Here is a 19,625-nt window from a genome sequence, read left to right on the forward strand (position 1 = left end):
AGGGGTTGTGTCGAGATGACCCAGACAACAGGTAAGTTGGTAACAGGCTTTATTCATAAGCACACTGACACCTTAGCACGTCTTACTGCCAAGAGCCCTCCAGTAACTGTCACCCCCCAACTGTCATAACCCTTGTCAGAGTTCCAGATAAGAACACGCTGACGTCATAATACAACCAGCACGAGACGCGTGCTGGCACATCACATGGTACAGTAAATAAGTAAACACAACACATCTCCTTATCAATAAAAACAAAACAGGACTGTGTGGAACCAACAAATGAGGTGTCCTGACAAGAGGTGAGACCACCCGCTTATTGCGCACAAAATCGTGTAACTTGGCCGGTGGTTTGACTACTCTCCCAAATCTGCTCACAGTAGGCTCGTCATTAAAACTGGTGTCCCGAGCCGAAAGATCTTCATCAACAGAATCATGTAAGTCAACATTTGTGTCACGAGTGGCCTGATATCCTTTGTACACTTCCGATAACTCCTCGCTCAATCTACTACTACTGTCCACCCGAATCAATGAACTGTCAAAGGTATGCTCACCCCCTGAAGGTACATCATTTGTACCCGAAGATACATCATTCATACCCTGTGGGTGAGAGCCTCCACACACCTCACGATCCAGAATCCAATCGTAGTCTTGAGCATAGGAACCATCACGGTCAACAGGTACGCACTGGGAATGAGACGTGCCCACCCCCTCTTTACACATTGACAATGAGGAAAAATGCTATATTTTACCATCACTCAGTAACGCAGAATTACAGAAAACCTTCTTGTCTTCCATTGGTTGTGAGTAGTGATTCTGCCCTTTGCTCGAGCACTTCGATTTTTTTACTCTAACTCTGTCTCCCACCTGGACGGAAACTTCTTTACAAGCATGTTTGGAGTCATAGTGTCTTTTTCCCACCGTTTGTGACTCCCGCAAATTTTCCTGAATTTCCTCGGGGGACCAACACTCTCTTTTGGGGACTGCCCAACCCATATTGTCCTTAGTTATGGGGGTCCTCCCTCTCAAAAGCACAAAAGGACTGGCACCCGTGGATTCACAAGGAGTTACTCGGAAAGCCCAAAGATTGTTGATGAGTTGCTTTCTCCATGACAGGTCATTTTGGTTAGCTAGTTGAATGATCTCTTTAATCACCCGATTAAACCTCTCAACTGCACCATTACCACTAGGATGGTATACAGAAGTGGTTTCATGTTTAATTCCATGTTTAGTAATGAATTCTTTAAATACTGCAGACGTAAATTGTGGACCATTGTCAGATACTATACAATTTGGGAGGCCCTCTCTAAGGAATAACTTGCGTAATAATCCTACCACACTTTTGGCCTCCGCACTCTGGACCACTTCTACTTCCGGCCACTTCGAAAAATGGTCTACCAACACAATAAGGTACAATAGTTCATCGTGTTCCCCAAATGGGTCCACAAATGTCAATCCCTAGTCTGACCCAGGGCATGGATGGACAAGAAAGGGATTGAAGGGGTGGTCTCAATGTGTGTTTAGATTTGTCCGAATTCTCACATGTCACACAATTCCTGACACTCCTTTCAATTTCGATGTCATACCCGGGCCACCAGTACGAGTTTCTGACTCTACTCTTGGTTTTACCTATCCCCAGGTGACCCTCATGACAAATCTCTAGAAGTTTAGCATGTAAACACTTGGGAGGAACGACCTTGCCATTCCTTAGTACCAAATCTCCTTCCACAGACAGTTCATCCTTAAGTTCCTAAAATGAATGTAAATGTCCAGGAACTCTTTTCTTTACCGCCCAACCAGCTCTTATATATTTTTTTACTTCAAGAAGTACAGCGTCTTCCTCCGTAGCTGCAGACCAATCTGCCCCAGAAATACAAGGTATCTCATCTACAATGTTGGCTATGCAAAAAGTATCAATGTCCGAGACTTCCCCATCAGTGTTGGGTAAAGGTAAACGACTTAGACAGTCTGCAACCTTATTTTTAATTCCAGGAAGGTACTCAACCTCATAGTTGAACTCTAGCAGCTTCATGGAGATGCGAGCTAAGCGGGGGGATGCAATTTGGAGACCCTTTGTAGAAAGTACCTTAATTAGAGGTTTATGATCACTTCTTAGGGTGAACTTGTAACCCCAAATGTACTGCCTAAAATGATCTAAACCCCAAGCACACGCCAGTGCCTCCCTCTCAATCACAGAATACCTTTCTTCTGTGGGTGTGATCGATTGCGAGGCAAAGGCTACAGTCACCTCCTTTCCTTCCTCAGTTATCTGTGACAGTACAGCTCCCAGCCCTGTATTACTTGCATCTGTGGTGACCACGCTGTGGAACGAGGATTGAACCCTTGGAGGGATGGGGCATTGCAGATATCTTCCTTAATCCTTATAAAGGATTCTTCACACGTGGAACCCCATTCGAATTTGCTTTTTTGTTTGATAAGTTCTCTTAAGTGAAAGGTCTTTGCAGAAAAATGATGCACAAATTTGGCATAAAATTCCAAAAGGCCTAAGAAAGCCCTAACTTCCTCCTTGCTCTTGGGTGAGGGAGCTTCCCTAATGGCTTTCTTTGTTTTTGTGCCACTGCCATCAATTTCGTGTCCCAAATAAGTAACCTTATTTGTAGCAAATTTGCACTTACGCAAATCGGCTGTAAGGCCATGGTGTTCCAGTACCCCCAAGACTCTGTTCAGTTTCTCGTCATGTTCTCTTCTGGTGGTGCCCGTTACCATGATGTCATCCTGAAAAATTAAGAGATTCTTCTCTTCCTTAAAGAGTGTGCTCATTAACCTTTGGAACATGGCCACAGCCGAAGCCAGTCCGAAAGGTACCCTCTTAAACCTAAAACATCCCAAAGGCGTTACAAACGTAGTGAGGCTCCTACTTCTGGGATGCAAAGCCACTTGGTGGTAGGCTGAGCTCAGATCAATTGTGGAAAACCACTTTGCTCCATTAGTGTGGGAAAGCATCTCACTAAATTTCGGCAAAGGAAATTGGTCAACCACGATGTTCTTATTGAGATCGCGTAGATCAACACATAGATGGAGTTTGCCATTGGATTTCTTCGCGATATCCAAGGGCGAAACCCACTCAGCTGATTCTACCGGTTCAATAATACCCTTTTTTTGTAACCTCTTCAATTCATCTTCTACTTCACCAATAATGGAAAACGATATGTTCCTAGATTTGTGTATGGAAGGGACCGCATTTCCTTTGAGTTTGATCTCATGAGCAAAATCTCCTAGTTTTCCAACTTTCTCGGAAAACGCCTTGGGATATCTTTTCATAAAGAAATTGTTACACTCTTCCTCAGTTTGTAAAATCAGAACAGGATCAGGGCTATTAGGATCCAGAATTATTCCTAATTCTCCTTGATCGATCCATCCTAATACAGACGGACCAATCTTGGAGATGTACAGTTTTCCTAGCATTTGACGAGACTTAAACTGAAATTGTAACTCTCTGAAACCCAACATTTCGATAGGGTCGTATGTGAAAGATTTAGGAAAAATGTCAGGACTTTGTAACTTCCTGCCTATAACAGGGACACATTTTTCCAACCACACCATTTCGTTAACGATGGTATAAGGTGAACCTGAATCAGCTACTATTGAAATGTCCACCCCACCAATATTCATGTGACAAATAGGTTTCTTCCTTTTGCTCCCTCCATCCTCAACATTCAACACAAATAAATTCATATCATCCTCATCCGAAGAGATACTATCATTGTGTTCATCAAAAAATTGCTTTTACATTTCTTCCTTCTTTCTGTTTCTTCAGACGCATTGCAACAAAATGCCCAACTCCCCCACAATTTGAACACTTTTGCCTCAAAGCAGGACAGGATTTGTCATTTGCCAAATGGTATCTGCTACCACACCTAAAACATTTCCTATCATCAGAAAGTTTACCTTGAATCTTTTTTTTTAACATAACTAGCACGGGGTTTGCAGTTAGCATTTTTAGAAGCTATTACTTTTGCAATAGTGGAAACATTTTCTTCCTTCAACACAGCTTTGGCACATCTTCCAGTCAGCTCCATACATTTAACAATCTCCACTACTTCCTCTAAAGGCAATTCGCCTTTGGCCCACAATTTCTCCTGAACATGTTTATTAGAGGACCTCATGACAACTTGGTCGCGAACTAATTCATCATGTAATGCCCCAAACCTGCAAGTAAGCGCCAAGTTTTTCAACGCAGCCACATAATCTTCAACTGACTCTTCTGGCCCCTGTTTACGTTGAAAAAACTTAAACCTGTTAACTGAGATAGAAATAGTAGGCTTGAAATACATAGTTAAATCTTCCAATGCGATCGTATATACATCACCTACTCTAGGTTTTTTGTTAATACGATTGTAAATTTTCATAGGTTTGGCACCTAAACAATAAAGGAGAATTTTTTTCTTCTTTTCAGGAGTCAATTCTTCTTTATCCTCGAAAGTGGACATGTAGTTCTCAAAGTATTCTCGCCACTCTTCCCACTTAAGTGCATCATCACCTGTTGAAGGAATGAAGGGCAGTGGGGGAGACAGATTCCACACATTTCCTGAAGCCATAGTTGTAAATGAAGAAGGAAAGGTACAGTAACAAAGTATAGAATAAACTTATCCAAAGGTGTGCGTTTCACCGCAGGCAAGCACAAATGGGACAAAACAGCAAGGAACTTCTGACACCCTGCTCTTGTAAATAGTGTACAGGATGGTGCTCAAAATGTGCGTGTAACCCCCCAAGTAACACGTATGGTAGCACCCTGTAAATCTCAAAAAATGTATAGACTTGCGTGGGACTGTTGGAGACACACTCCAAATCAAACTGGCCAATTCCTCAATGGATGTTATTTAAAAGCACTAATGTGCGTGTTACAGTTGCAGAAAACACGCAGACATTTGCCAGGATGTAATAAATAAATTGGTGTGCGTGCCACCGTTGTTGGAGACACGCTTTATGTTTGCAAACAGAGGTGTGCGTGGCACCGTAGTAGTAGACACGCCTCAACAAGCCACCAGGAGGTGTGCGTGTCACCGTAGTAGTAGACACGCTCAAATGTAGATATCCAATGTAGATATGCTCAAATATGCCATAACAGGTGTGCGTGTCACCGTTGAAGATGCGTTAGAACTGTATCGGAGGAAATGCGCTTTTCGAGATACTGAAAAAAATAGGTTTGCGTGTCACCGTAGCTGGAAACACACAGAGGTTGAAATTCCCATTCAAAAATGGCCGCCAGACATCGATTTACGTGTGTTCCACTGACGTCATCACTCGTCATGACAAGAATGCGCAGTGAGCTTGAGGTGAAGCGTTGACGAAAACCTTGACAAGAATGCGTTCTCAGTGAAACCACAAAGAAATGTCCTCACATGCCAGGCCACGAAACAACCGGATTCCCTTCAGGTGACACCACCACCACACGTGTATCCGACAGCAAAAATGTGGAAACTCCGACAGCTTGCAGAATCCCCCCTCCCAGCTGGTCAGCAGAAGCAACACTCACTGGCTTAACAATCGGTGCAAAGCGCTCTGTGTGACCCACTGCTTGGAGGGAAGGCCGGCCTCTGAATGCAGGACACCCGACCAGCCGCCGTGTGGAACTTGCCTCCACAGATGAAACAACCACACTGGTTGTGAAGAAAATTCACGCAGCAGTAATTCCCTGAAGGTTCCACAATAAACCACTGGCGGAAGTGCTGGCAACACCAAGGTGACATGCAGAAGGGAAACGAGAATGGCAAAACTCGGCAGTTGAAGACGTCTTCTGATAGAAAGAAAGTGGAACAGCAGACCACTTGTGGGTTTGTCACGGTGTCAGTAATCCCGTACCGTCACCAAATTGTCGAGATGACCCGGACAACAGGTAAATTGGTAAGAGGCTTTATTCATAAGCACACTGGCACCTTAGCACGTCTTACTGCCAAGCGCCCTCCAGTAACTGTCACCCCCCAACTGTCATAACCCTTGTCAGCGTTCCAGATAAGAACACGCTGACGTCATAATACAACCAGCACGAGACGCGTGCTGGCACATCACATGGTACAGTAAATAAGTAAACACAACAGGTTGGGAGAGAAATGAGAAGTGAAGGGTAGTGGATGGATTAGAGGCATTGATATCAGAGAGGCTGTCTATGCCATAGGAAGAGTGGAGAGAAGGCCAGTGGTGAGATGTGCTTCATCAACAATGCCAGAACATTAATGGTCAATGTGGTGTTAAATCTTTGACGGGCCATTGTTTTACCTGCATTTTATATGATTTGTGTTTTAAAACAATCTTACACCACTTCTCACTGTACATTCCTCACCTCGCCTCTAACGCACCGCTATTGGGAGTTGGGTCGTTATCAGGGGCTTGGTCGTTTTCCTCTTCCTGGGCTGACTGACATCCCTGCTTCTTCTTCTTCTATTTTCAACCTGGTCCGTCGCGGCAAGTGCCATTTGTGCGGAGGGCGTCTCTCTAGGTTTTTGACTTTTTTTTCTTACTTCCCGGCTGATCAGACACTTCCGGGCAAGGTGCGGGCTTGTCTTCACCATCGCACACTCTATAAAGCACGATGATGAAGCGCACACACGCAGCGAGCATGCCAAAGGCAAGCCCGTCCGTGCCTTTCCGCACCTGGACCGCGCCTAGAGCCAGAACCCCTGTTCATTTTCCCCTTTGAAACAAAATTGATCACCTACACAATGGATGAAATACTTAGGCTGAATACAAACTTTAGTAACACTAGTTGCCCACAAATCAATTCTCAAAAGGAGCCCAATCAGTGCCCGCACTATAATTTACAGATGAGTTTCTGCAAAGTTAAGGCTCTTGCACCCATACAAAAACCAGCACACAAAAAAGTATCCAAAACCTTTCAGGCTATGTTGATCAACACACGGTCTGGGCTGAAACATAATCGTGATCAGGCATTAGCACTACTATCATCAGAGCAGATAGAGCTAAGAAACGGGGGGTGGATTAGCTATCATCCTTAGAGAAGACTGTTGAAACCTTTACTTTCCAGATCTCATTGAATAACAATTAAACACTGAAAGCCCTTTTCCTACATAGGCCACCAGGAGCACAGACTTCTTTCTTGAATACTATCAGCACCTTCCTCTAATCTAGCTTAGAGGCATCTGATTTCACGATACTAGGAGATTTTAATTCTCACCTAGAAAAGTTGGCCGATTATGACACAGCCTTATTAGTTGACTCAATGGCTAATTTCTCATTAACGCAAATCATCAAGCACAACACTCAAGCTGCTGGACATACCCTAAATGGGATTTTCACTTCAAAATCGTTGTTTAAAGTATTAGAAGTGATCCTTTTTCCTTGGTCTTACCATAAAGCAATATTGTTTACAGAATTCCTCGACAGTCGTAAATACATATGTCTCGGTTACCCGTCGTCACTGGGCCAATATCGACCATTCAATCTTTACTGTCAAGCACCACCCCAGACCTTTCAGCAGATATTAACACCTCTGGATATAGGTTAGCCTTTAGGATTCTGTCAGCAGTGGATAGCCTAGCCCCCACAAAGAGTTGCCTTTCTCGGCGTAAAAGTCCTTCTAAACCATGGTTCTCACTTAATCTTAGAGCACAAAAACAAGTATGTAGGAGGCTAGAAAGAAAATTGAGAGTAAAGTATGGTCTGGAGGAGAAAGCCAAGTATTCACGAGCTTTGGCAGCCTACAAGAAAATGATTGTAGAGGAACATTGTAAATACTTTATGACAAAGATCCGTGAGGCAGGGAATTCCTGCAGGGAGCTATTTTCCATAGCTAAGAACTTAACTAAATTACCAATAATGGCTCAGACAGAAAGTAGTGCCAAATTTTGCAATCTACTAGGTCAGTTAGGTTGAGACTGTTTATAATTCCTTTAGAGACAGTGTTTGCTTAGTTTCTAAGATTGCTCCGAAAGCTTTTGATCCCAGGGCCACTATTCTAGTTTTCTCCTTTTCCTACCCCACACTAGAACAAATCATTCAGGTGGTAAAAACCTCTAAATTAGGAGCCCCAACAGACCCCCGCCCACCGATCGTATTTCATGTGTTCTGGAAATATTAAGCAAATCCCTAAGGTTGTTGTTCAATAAGATAATTCAGGCAGGCATCTTTCCAGACTCTTGGAAGATAGCCTCACTTCTTCCTCTTTTAAAAAAAATCTAATCTTGATCAAAAGGACCCCAGAAGCTATCGTCCTGTTTCTAGGATCCCGTTCCCCGCAAAAGTACTTGAGAAACTTCTCAATGCAATGTAGTCGTCTGGATGGAGGAACCAAACAGCTGGCTCTTGTTTTCATGTTATCGGATTACTCCGAAGAGTTTTTCCACTTCTTCCGGACTCTACCAAGAAAACTCTTGTACAAGCCTTAGTGCTCAGTGCTGGATTATTGCAATGGGCTGTTGATTTCAGCGAATGATAGCTTACTTAGCAGACTTCAGGTGGTCCAGAACACTGCTGCGAGGTTAGTCCTGAATGCTCCACCCAGATTGTCATCGCGCCCCCTTTTGGAAAAGCTCCACTGGCTGCCTATTCGCCAACGAATTAAATTCAAAACTTATTGTGTTATTCATAAGAGTCTTCAAAATCTGGGCCCCACGTATTTGGCGGAGAAGTTTGTTCCTTACGAACCCAGGGCGTGCTCTTCGCTCCAGCAATCAATCCCTTCTTCAAGTTCCCCCTATCAGAAGGGCAAGACTGGGAGGAAAGGCCCTCTCCTATCTTGGCCCCTGTCTGTGGAACAAACTCCCTGCCACTCTAAGGTTGTGTACGGATCACTTTGCTTTTAAGAAACTGTTAAAAACTTTCCTGTTTCAGACCTAGTAACTTTCCAGGACCTTAGGATTTTTACTTCTCTTCTGTTGATTGAGCGCAGAGATACTCCTTCGGGAGTCGATTATAGCGCTATACAAACCCACATTAAATAAATAAATAAATGCACAACTTACAGCACATATTTCCTCAAGGACCCTTTTGGACCTCTCACAATGTGGGTTCCGGGAAGGACATGGAACGGAGACAGCTTTGGTTATGGCAGCAGCAGAACTCATGACAAAACTGGAGTCAGTGGGCAAGGCAGCCTTAATTTTGTTAGACCTATCAGCAGCCTTTGACACAGTGAACCATGAAATTCTGGCCGGTAGACTAGCAGAGTTGGGGATCCGAGATTCTGCCCTCTCCCTGTTATTGTCCTATCTTTCCGACAGAACCTTCTCCGTAGAATTGGAGCCTTCTCATCCCAGCCTTTCATACTGCCTTGTGGGGTTCCTCCGGGCTCATCTCTGAGCCCCACGATATTTAATGTATATGTGGCACCTCTTGCCTTGATTATATGGCAGTTTGACACTCAGTTGGTGGTGTCACTTTCAAGCAGCAACGTGGAGGAGATCGCCGACTGGTTTAAGAGCTGTATGTCACAGGTCAACCAATGGATGCAGTCTAACTGCTTGAAATTGAATGGTGGAAAGACCGAGGTCTTGCAACTGGTCGCTGACACAACCTGTTGTTCGCCCAGGTGGTGGCCTGCCAATTTGGGAGATTGCCCTACCCCAGCACCCTGTGTCATAAACCTTGGAGTCATCTTTGATGACAAACTAACATTTAGTAATCAGATTAACAAGCTCTCCTCCACCTTCTCGTTTATTCTAAAAATGATTAGTAAAATGCGCCCATTCATTCTCCTAATGCAATTAAAACTCTGGTCACAGCATTGGCACTTTCGAGATTGGACTATGGGAATGCACTATACATGGGAATTCAATCCCAGCATCTACTAAGACTACAGTGTTTGCAGAATGCTGCAGCCAGATTGGTACGAGACATTCCTAGGTTTAAGTCAGTCTCTCATGGTTTAACCCCTCCCATGCTCATGACGACCTCAGCGTGTCATGAGCCACGGTTGCAGTGTGCTCATGAAGAGCTGAGCTCATCATAATGGCTCCAACGCTCACACGTGGGGCAAATTCCCCTGCTGTGCGAGCGTTCCACGGAAACAGGTGTGGCCATGACGAGCTCAGCTCGTCATGAGCACACGGCCACCGTGGCTCATGACGAGCTGAGCTCGTCACGAGCACCGGGGCGCTATGTGCGCCCCACCGCCCCCTAGCACAGCAGGGGAATGACGCCCACGGCCAAGGGGTTAAGAGCCCTTCATTGGATCCTGATGAAAAAAAGGATTGAGTTTAAATCTCAATGTCTAGCCTACAAAGCTTTACAGGGTCTAGGGCCTTACTTTCTGAGGACGCACCTGAAATGGTAAGAACCGGCCAGAAGCCTGAGGTCAGCCCATACAAATTTTTTGCAGACAGCTATGATCTGGAACGAGCTCCCCATTTCCATCAAAAGCAGTCCATCACTCTGGCCCTTCAGAAAGGCATTAAAATCCTGGCTCTTTAACAACTAATCTTCCTGGATTCCCGCCTGTACCTTGCAATCTACCATTTTCCAGTGCCAAGATTCCCATGGGCATTTGTCGTGCTTTACAAATATATAAATGAAATCCAATCAAATCAAATCTTGTTCTAGAACACAGGGGGTGACCTGGTCCGCGGTCAAACTATCACACAAATGTGAAAACATAAGTTCCTCTCTCCTTGGAGACCCTTCACCACCCTAGGACCCCGGACACGTGTACAGAATAAGAATCAATCTGGCATTAACAGTAACAATCCCTATGTTGTCATCAGCAGTGGGGGTGTCTCTCCATGGCTCACCATGCCCTGGTGCTGTCCCCTCAACTCCTCGTCTCTGCACTTCATGGGGAGACCCAAGAGGACTGTAATGGGGGACACAGAACAAACCCCCCAGGGAAAACCTTATTTTAAAAATTGCACTCTCGCCATATTTTTATCCTGTGTTTTTCTTGTCTGGCTCCCGCTCCCCTAGCCCCGGTCCAACACGGCTGAGTGCCGATTGATCGGAGGGCTGACGGGGTTGTCGGTCGCCATCTTGGAGCCTTCTCCCAGGTCAGCGCTCTAGTCTCCTGCGCCTCTGACCTTCTTAAGCCCCCCTCATGCGCATGTGCAGCGGACGCGTGCAGCAGGCGCGCCAAAGGCAAGCCCGTCTGCGCCCGTCCGTGGCCGGCCGGGGCTAGGGGCAACTCACTATGTCCGTTTTGTCTCCTACTCTGCACAAAAATTTGCTCTTATCAGGCTCCCTGGCCACTTCAGCCAGCCTCCCTCACATGGGTCACAGAACTTGGCTTGGCTCGAGGTAGGCCCTCATGTGTTCTTCCTGCCTTCCTGTCTTCTTTCTCTCCCCCCTCTCCTGTCCTTTCCCAATCTCCTCCCCCCTCCAACCCTACACCTACTATCTCGGCTTTTCTTCTGAACACCAGGTCGGCGGTCAAGCATCAGCTTGAACTGTTTAATTTCTTGGATTCGCATAAACCAGACCTCTTGTTCCTGATGGAGACATGGCTCCGTACAGACTCATTACCTAGTGGATTAGCAGCTCTTCCTCCCCCCTACTTCATCCTCCCCGCTGATCGGCCGGAGGGGAAGACGGGGGGTGGGGTCGCCCTGATTGCCCAAACCGGTTTTCATTTCCAGGCACATCCTTCCCCTCCCATACCAGCGGCCGACTACCTAGTCGTGCGCTCCGCTTCTTTTCAGACCTCCATCACGTGTGTGTTAATCTATCGCCCACCCCAGCCCAGCCCATGTTTTATCCCAGCCATCCAAGACCTACTTGCCACACTGGTAGTCAACAACGCATCTGTTTTGGTTCTAGGGGACTTTAACTTTTGGCCCAACGACCCGGCAGAAGACGCCATGTCCAGAGATTCTACCCAGCTCCTTCTTAGTCTTAATTTTGTTTCTCAAGTTCATATCCCTACTCACTCCCGAGGCCACACGTTGAACCAAATTTGGACCCTCAAAATCCCAGTCACCACCCCTACTGTTGCACCCTGTGTGTGGTCCGACCACTTCCTGATTTCTTTTTTCCTGGACCTCAGCCTGGCAAAAAAAAACCTTCCTTCCCCAAAAACACCTGGGCCAGGAACTGGAGCAGAGCAGATATCCCTTCCCTTTGTGACTCCTTGTCAGCCACCTGTCCTGACTTAGTAGGCCTTACCTTACCATCTTAAACATCCACCCTGGACAGCTGGCTCTCGAGGGCCTGTGACCAAGTGGCCCCCATGAAGTGTGTCACAATCAGAAGGGCCCATCATGCTAACAAGTGGTTTACTCCTGGCCTTAAAGCAAAAAAACTTGAAGTGCGCCAAGCAGAGCGAGCCTGGAGGCTTGCCTACTGTCCCACTCTCAAACTTCATTATATTTCCATTCTTAATGAATATAAAAGAGATATCCTCCACGCTAAGACCGAATACTTCTCGGGGAGGATTCTCGCAGCCGAGAGCCAGCCAAGAGAAATCTTTGCTACAGTTCACGAGCTGGCCTCCTCTGACAGGACATTTTCCAAACCCCCCTCTCCCAGCTTCTCTGCGACTCTCTCAATGATTTTTTCATTGAGAAAGTCGCACTTATCAAGGCCAACATATCCCCTCTTCCCCCACCTTTTGTGACTTCCTGCCGCCACCTAATAAGTCCGGCCTGACCGTCATACCACCATTGACCAAAGAAACCCTTCTCCCCTTGTTAGCCTGCGTCAAGTCAGGATCCCCCGCCGACCCTTGTCCGGCTCACGTTCTACGTAAGATCTTTTCAGATTGCTATCTGCCCCCCCTTACCCTTCTTAACGACTCCCATAGACTGGGCACCATCCCTGCCCCTTATAAAGCGGCCACCATCATTCCCATCCTAAAAAAGCCTGGGGCCGATCCCTCTTCCCCATCAAACTATTGCCCTATCTCCCTCCTTCCCTTCTTCGGTAAGGTCCTTGAGTCCTACGTCACCAGGGAGCTCAGATCCTTTGTGGAAGACAGCGGCTACCTTGCACCGTGCCAGGCGGGCTACCGCCCTCGGCACTCCACCGAGAAGTTGGTTGTTTCTGTCATAGACAAACTCAGGGAAGGGCTGGACTCCAACACCCCTCAGGCCCTCATTCTTTTAGACCTGTCCGCCGCCTTTGACACGGTTGATCACTCTATTCTTCTCTCCCGTGTCAAGGCGGCGGGCATAGGGGGCCCAGTGTTGGCCTGGCTCAGCTCCTTCTTGAGTGACCGCACCCAGGCCGTCCACCTTGTCGATTTTTCTGCTCCTCCGTGCAAGGTGCAGTGCGGTGTTCCTCAAGGATCGTCCCATTCCCCCTTATTGTTTAATATGTACATCTTCCCCCTTATTTCTGCACTACAGGAGATGGAGGTCACAGTGTATAACTATGCCGACGACCTCCAGCTCATTTTCAATCTCTCTCACTCCCCAGCTACTGTCTATAACTTTCAATCTGTCATGCTGTTCATCCGGGATTTGATGAACCACAATCATCTGAAATTAAACCCGGATAAGACAGAGCAAGTCCTTACCGGTGGCAGTCACAGTCCCTCGTCCCCCACCTTTTGGCCTCTCTCCCTGGGTCCCCCTCTGCCACCGTCGTCCTCTGTCAAAAAAATTGGGATCACATTAGACCAACACCTCACACTCCACTCCCAGATTAGTTCTGTAGTTTCCTCCTGTTTTTCTACCCTTCGCACCATTCGGAAAATTTCCTGATTCTTTTCCTTTTCTGCTTTAAAATTGATTCTAACGGCGATGGTTTTATCGCGACTAGACTACGGGAACCCACTTTCTGGAACGCACTTCCCCCTGCTATTAGATCCGCTCCTTCTTACATGGAGTTTCGAAGGGCCCTTAAAACGTTCCTTTTCCTACAAGCTTTTCCATCCTAGTCCTCTGCGCCCCCGCCCTTGGTTTTGCAGCATCCCCCCAGCGCCAAGAAACCGCTTGGTAGACGTGCGCTTTACAAATTCTTTTAAATTCAAATTCAAAACATGAGCAGGCACCTAATTTCAGGAAAAAAAGTTACTGGCAGGCTTTGTCTTTGTCTTCCGAGTCTGACTATTCAGCAGTGTTTGCGGTGCTGGGGTCGGCTCCATGAACCGACTCCATGAGGATGACTCTCTGCAAGGCCAGGTACAGCAAGGAAGCATCGCCCATCTTTGGAATTGGAAAGGCCCCTTTTAGGAGTGCGAAAGAGATAAGTCTTGCATGTGTAAGAGCACTGAGTTCACACCTACATTCAGGGAAGTTCATGTAGTGATGCCCTTCAGTTGTTGTTTTTTATTGTGTGCTGTGCTCCATTATGTTTCAGTGTCTCTGGGTGAGCTGCCCTCTGTGATCCAGTATGTATACACCAAGGATGCGTACTGTACCCGGCTGTGTAACAAAGAGGATGTCTTTTCAATGGCCCTCATTCACCTACTTTTCTCACTACTAAAGGAGAATGTTTGACAGCCCTTGACTGACCAGCCAGGTGACAGTGGGAGGAGTTAAAGTGTTTTTTGTGCACCTAAGATCAGAGAGTACTGGGCCATGACAGCTGCTGTTCTGGTTATTTATACCTAGGTCTTAATAATTTGAATAATAAATCATTAGAATTATTAATGTTTTAATTCTGTCACTTTCTCTTTATCGCACCTTCTTAGCCTCAGGGGCTGTGGGCTAACCGGTGCTTCCTGTGCAGCTCTGGCCGCCATCCTTCGCTCCAGCCGCTCTTTGCTGGACCTGGACTTGGGTGGCAATAACCTGGGTGACGCAGGTGTGTCCCTGATCTGTGACGCCCTGAAGGAACCAGACTCCCGGCTGCAGAAGATCTGGTAAGGAGCAGGGGGGAGGGCTTTTCTGTATGTACCAAGCATTTCAGTGTAAAACTAGGAGTGGATGCTGCCCTGTGTTCCAACAAGATCAGGACTGAAACCAGGTGACAGTGGGAGGGTTAAAGTGCTTCTTGTGCACCTCAGATCAGAGAGCACTGGGTCATGACAGCTGCTGTTCTGGTTATTTTTATCTTGTTTTTAAAGCTTGGAGTAACAAATCCCTTTCTCGTACCTTCTTAGCCTGAGTAACTGTGAGATAACCAGTGCTTCCTGTGCAGCTCTGGCCGCTGCCCTTCGCACCAACAACTCTGTTAAATAACCACTGGAACAGGTGGAAAGGTAGGTTGGTTTATTGAGCAGCACAGCAACACGAACAGCAGTCTCTTGGTCCACAGGAACAGTGCAACTGACCTGTAGCCAAGGACACAGTAGTGTTCTAAGAACACTTAAAGGAAAACAAGTAGGATTTAAAGGTACAGAAGAAAACAGTGAGGATAAAATGTAACACATCTCCCTTCCATAAAAAGAAAGATTAAGTGTTAAGAAACATAGTCATGAAACCTTACAGGCAATGATCTAGGACGATTGGATAATCTTACCCTTGAAGCGATGGAACTGCTGGTATGCTTGGGAACAGCGGAAATGGAAGTTTGTTGCACAGTGGGACACTTTGCAACCCGCTTAAAGTTCCATAATCTGCCATCCTGGGTAATGACACTATTACTAAAAACCTTTACCAGTTTCATTGGCTTACCAAACTTATTCGAACATTTTGAAAGAATGCCAGGTCTCTTGATCCTCACCACATCTCCCACAGAAAAATCAGGAGATTTCACGTTCCACTTTTTGTCATACCACAATTTGCTTTTTTGTTGTTTGTTTTCAACCTTCTGAGGTGCTTGTTCAACCAAGTCTTGTGAAAATGACTTGTTGAGACATTTATCCCTGAACCACCAAGGACAAATGGTAGAAACAGGATCACGTCCTTTAAGCAAACGAAAAGGGCTGACTTCAGTGGTTGAATGAGGAGTAATTCTGTAACACCACAACTTTTCTCTTAAAAAAGTCTTCCAATCTGACCTAGACTTACAGACCTCAGATATAAAAGCTTTTAAAACTCTATTAAAACGCTCCACCAAACCATTTTCATGTGGTTCATAAAAAGAGACAGTATTGTGCTTGATAGAATGTAATTTGAGAAAAGTCTCCATTTCTAGAGAAGTGAGTTGCACGCCATTATCCGTGACCAGAATGGACGGACAACCCTCTCTAGAAAAAACTTCCTTGAAAAATTCTATAACAACATTTGTGGAAGTGGAAGAAACAAATTTGACTTCTGGCCATTTTGAGTGGTAATCCACTAACACAAGAGCATAACGGGAATCAGAGGGAAGACACATAAATGGGCCAGAAATGTCAAAGGCAAGTTTTTTCCAAGGTAATGTGGGCCAAGGGGTCGTTTTCAAAGGGGGAACGTTAACTTTCAACATTTTGTCATTCCCTACACACACAGCACACTCTCTGACCTTGTGTTCAACTAAACGATCCAAAGATGGCCACCAGAAATAATTCCTAATCAATCTTTTCATGGCAGACATACCTGGATGTGTTTTATGTGCAAGATCTAGAATCAGGTTCTGTATATCAAAAGGTGGAACACATTTACCTGATTTAAAAACTAAATCATTCTCCAACTCAAGCTCAGTTGAAATATTGAAAAATGGCATAAAATTTTCCTTTAACAATTTTTTATCAGGCCAACCTTCTAAAATGAATTTTTTTATATTTTGTAAAGTAAGATCTTGTGCATCAGCAGTTTTCCATAAATCTTCAGAAATCTCAATGAAATCAGTAGATAGAACATCCTGCAAACAAGTGACAACATCAGTGTCATTCAAACTCTTGCACTCAGAAACCGGAGATGGATGACGAGACAAGAAGTCTGCCACCACATTTCTTTTCCCTGGGACATACTCCGGAGTGAAAGAATATTCTTGGAGTCGTGAAGTAAGTCTGGAAATGCGAGCCGTGGCATTCCAACCTCCACCTGGGGATAAAATGTTAACTAGTGGTTTGTGATCGGTTCTCAGCACAAACTTATTACCCCAAATGAAATTCCTGAAGTGCTCAATGGCCCACACACAAGCTAAAAGCTCTTTTTCGATGACCGCATACCTACGTTCTGTATCATTGAGGGTACGGGACGCAAAACACACATTCCACTCATCTTTGCCAGCCTTTTGGGACAAGACAGACCCAAGACCATACATACTGGCATCCACTGTGATGACACACAACTTATTCAGGCAGAAAGGTCTAAGTGTTGGAGCATGCAAAATATCAGACTTGATGTGTTCAAAAGCTACCTGTTGTTCCTCTTCCCAAACAAAAGAATTCCCATGTCTCAAAAGCTTCCTCAAAGGCTCCATTTTGGTGGCAAAGTTATTTACAAATTTACTATAATATTCACACATTCCTGCAAATGATAATAATTGGTCTTTGTTAGTAGGCGGTGGGGCATTACTGATACCATCCACATTTGATCTTTTCGGCACTACTCCATCACCTGATAATGTGTGTCCCAAATATTCAACTGAAGATTGAAACAACTTGCACTTGCTAGCTTTCAAGGTTAAACCACTATTCCTTAGTTTTTCACAGACAGATCGTAAATGACACATATGGTCCTCCACAGTACCTGAAAAAATTAAAATGTCATCTTGGAAACATTTCACACAATGATCTAGATCCCTAAAAATGTTGTACATGACCCTTTGGAAAACTGAGGCAGCTGAGGCTAAACCAAACGGCATCCTGTTATACTGAAAAAGACCATGAGGAGTAATAAAAGACGTTAGACACTTGGATTCATCAGTAAGTGTGATCTGGTGATAAGCCGATCTTAGATCCAGGGTAGAGAACACCTTTGCGCCTTCCAGCATAGAAACCACCTCATTTATATTTGGAAGGGGATGACAGTCCACAATAATGGCCAAATTAAGTGCCCTGAGGTCCACACACATTCTCAAAGATTTGTCCGGTTTCCTGACTAAAACAATCGGGGAAACCCATTCTGCAGAATCAATGGGTTCAATAATATTCTCAGCCACTAAGTCATCTAACATTTTCCTCAGATCTTCCCTCACATTGATGGGTACCCCTCTCAGCTTTTGCCTAACCGGAACCGAACCAGATTTCAGTTTTATTTTGTGTGAAAAATTCTTGAGCATACCTAGTTTGTCAGAGAACACATCCTTAAATTCACCTTTAATTATATCAGAACATCCATCATTTGAAATGGCGGAAATGTTATCATCTTCAAAAACTTCACCTAAAATGACAGGATCCTTTGCGCGAGGATTTAAAATAATGCCAAATTTCCATAAATCTTTCCATCCAACGACATTCACACCTTTGACTGCAATATATAATTTAATATTGACAGTCCTGGATTTGAAAGTAATTCTGACCTGGAAAAGACCTAACATTGTTACCATAGTACCATTAAAACTAATTGCCCTAATCTCAGAAGGAAGAATGTCTTTTAAATTCAGAACCTGTTTTAACCGTTCTTCAAAGTAATCCTTGGTAATAATGGTCCAGGGTGAACCAGAGTCAGCCATCAAGTTAAGACTGACACCCAAGACAAACATCTCACAAATAGGTTTTTTAATAAGTTGATCATTGTCATCTATCAAAGAAATCTCTCCAGCCAAATAAACCACAAAACCTTTATTGGGTGAATCACAATGCTCTACACTAGTACAAGCACAACTGCAAGTTTTTGAAAGATCTTCTGTGACAACAGCAACTTTATCTTTGGGACCTTGCACAGACATCCTTGAATCTCTACAAACAGTGGAGAAATGTCCTAACCTTCCACACTTTCTGCACTCTTTGTTGATAGCGGGGCATCCAGCATATGAAGCAACATGCATTTTACTACCACATTTATAACAAACCATAGCTTTACCATATCTCTTAAAATTAGTTGTGTTGTTGAATCTATTGGTATTGGAAAATACTTGTTGACTTTCATTGATTTGTCCTTCTTTATGTTTAACAAGACAAACCTCATCATGCGAATTAGACTTATTGGTAACATGTTTTTGAACAGTGAGCATCCATTTCTCCGACTGTTCTAAAGACTTCGCAATAGCAATTGCTTCAGATAACTTTGGGTCACCTAACTCCCATAAACGTTCCTGCGTTTTCTTGTTTTTCACATGAACTATAATTTGATCCCTCAACATCTCATCACAAATGGCACCAAAATTACAATGAATGGACAAAGATCTCAAAGCAGTCATAAATTCATCAAACGATTCAGATTCTTGTTGCGCCCGAGTATAAAATTTATACCTATTAAGCGCTATATTAGAAACTGGTTTAAAACGCTTTTCAATTCTAAGTAGAGCCTCTTTATATACATTGGTACCTTCTCCTTCACCTAACTCAGGCGGAATAGGGGGTAAAGCTCTAAATACCATTTGTCCCTCAGAACCCAAACAGTGTAAAAGAATGCTTTTCTTCCTTTCAGAACCCATACGTTCTCCATCTATAGCCTTCATATAGTTAAAAAATTCTTCTTTCCAACGAGTCCATGGAATGGGTGGATCACCCTTATTCTGCAAAAATTTTTCAGGTGGGTCAAACTGCATACTCTCTATTTCAGTAGCTTTCCCTTTTTTAAAATAATGAAACTAAAATAATAATAACCAACTTGTCAAATAAATAAACACAGTGTAATAATTTCTAAACTAACACAGTGGCAGATAAATCAAAAACACCAGAGTAAACTATAATATATATATGTGGCTTCTTTAAATTGCTGAAGTGAAATTTGTCTCATGTATTTTCTTCCTAATGACACAAAATAAGTGATACCCGACAAATGAGGATGTTTTGTCTCTCTGTTGTA

General features: G+C 44.5%; 1 protein-coding gene across 1 annotated transcript in view; it reads left to right on the forward strand.

Moving 5' to 3' along the window:
* The window catches only part of LOC147669868 (NACHT, LRR and PYD domains-containing protein 3-like), a 316,105-nt gene extending 301,082 nt beyond the window's left edge, over window positions 1-15,023 (forward strand). Inside the window, exons 5-6 of the mRNA XM_086948188.1 lie at window positions 14,534-14,704; window positions 14,945-15,023. Coding sequence (XP_086804314.1) covers window positions 14,534-14,704; window positions 14,945-15,023 — 250 coding nt within the window. The remainder of the gene's footprint in view (window positions 1-14,533; window positions 14,705-14,944) is intronic.
* The last annotated feature ends 4,602 nt before the right edge of the window (window positions 15,024-19,625 follow it).

Source organism: Lissotriton vulgaris, unplaced genomic scaffold (assembly GCF_964263255.1).
Source record: "Lissotriton vulgaris unplaced genomic scaffold, aLisVul1.2 SCAFFOLD_1747, whole genome shotgun sequence".
Classification (NCBI taxonomy): Eukaryota; Metazoa; Chordata; class Amphibia; order Caudata; family Salamandridae; genus Lissotriton; species Lissotriton vulgaris.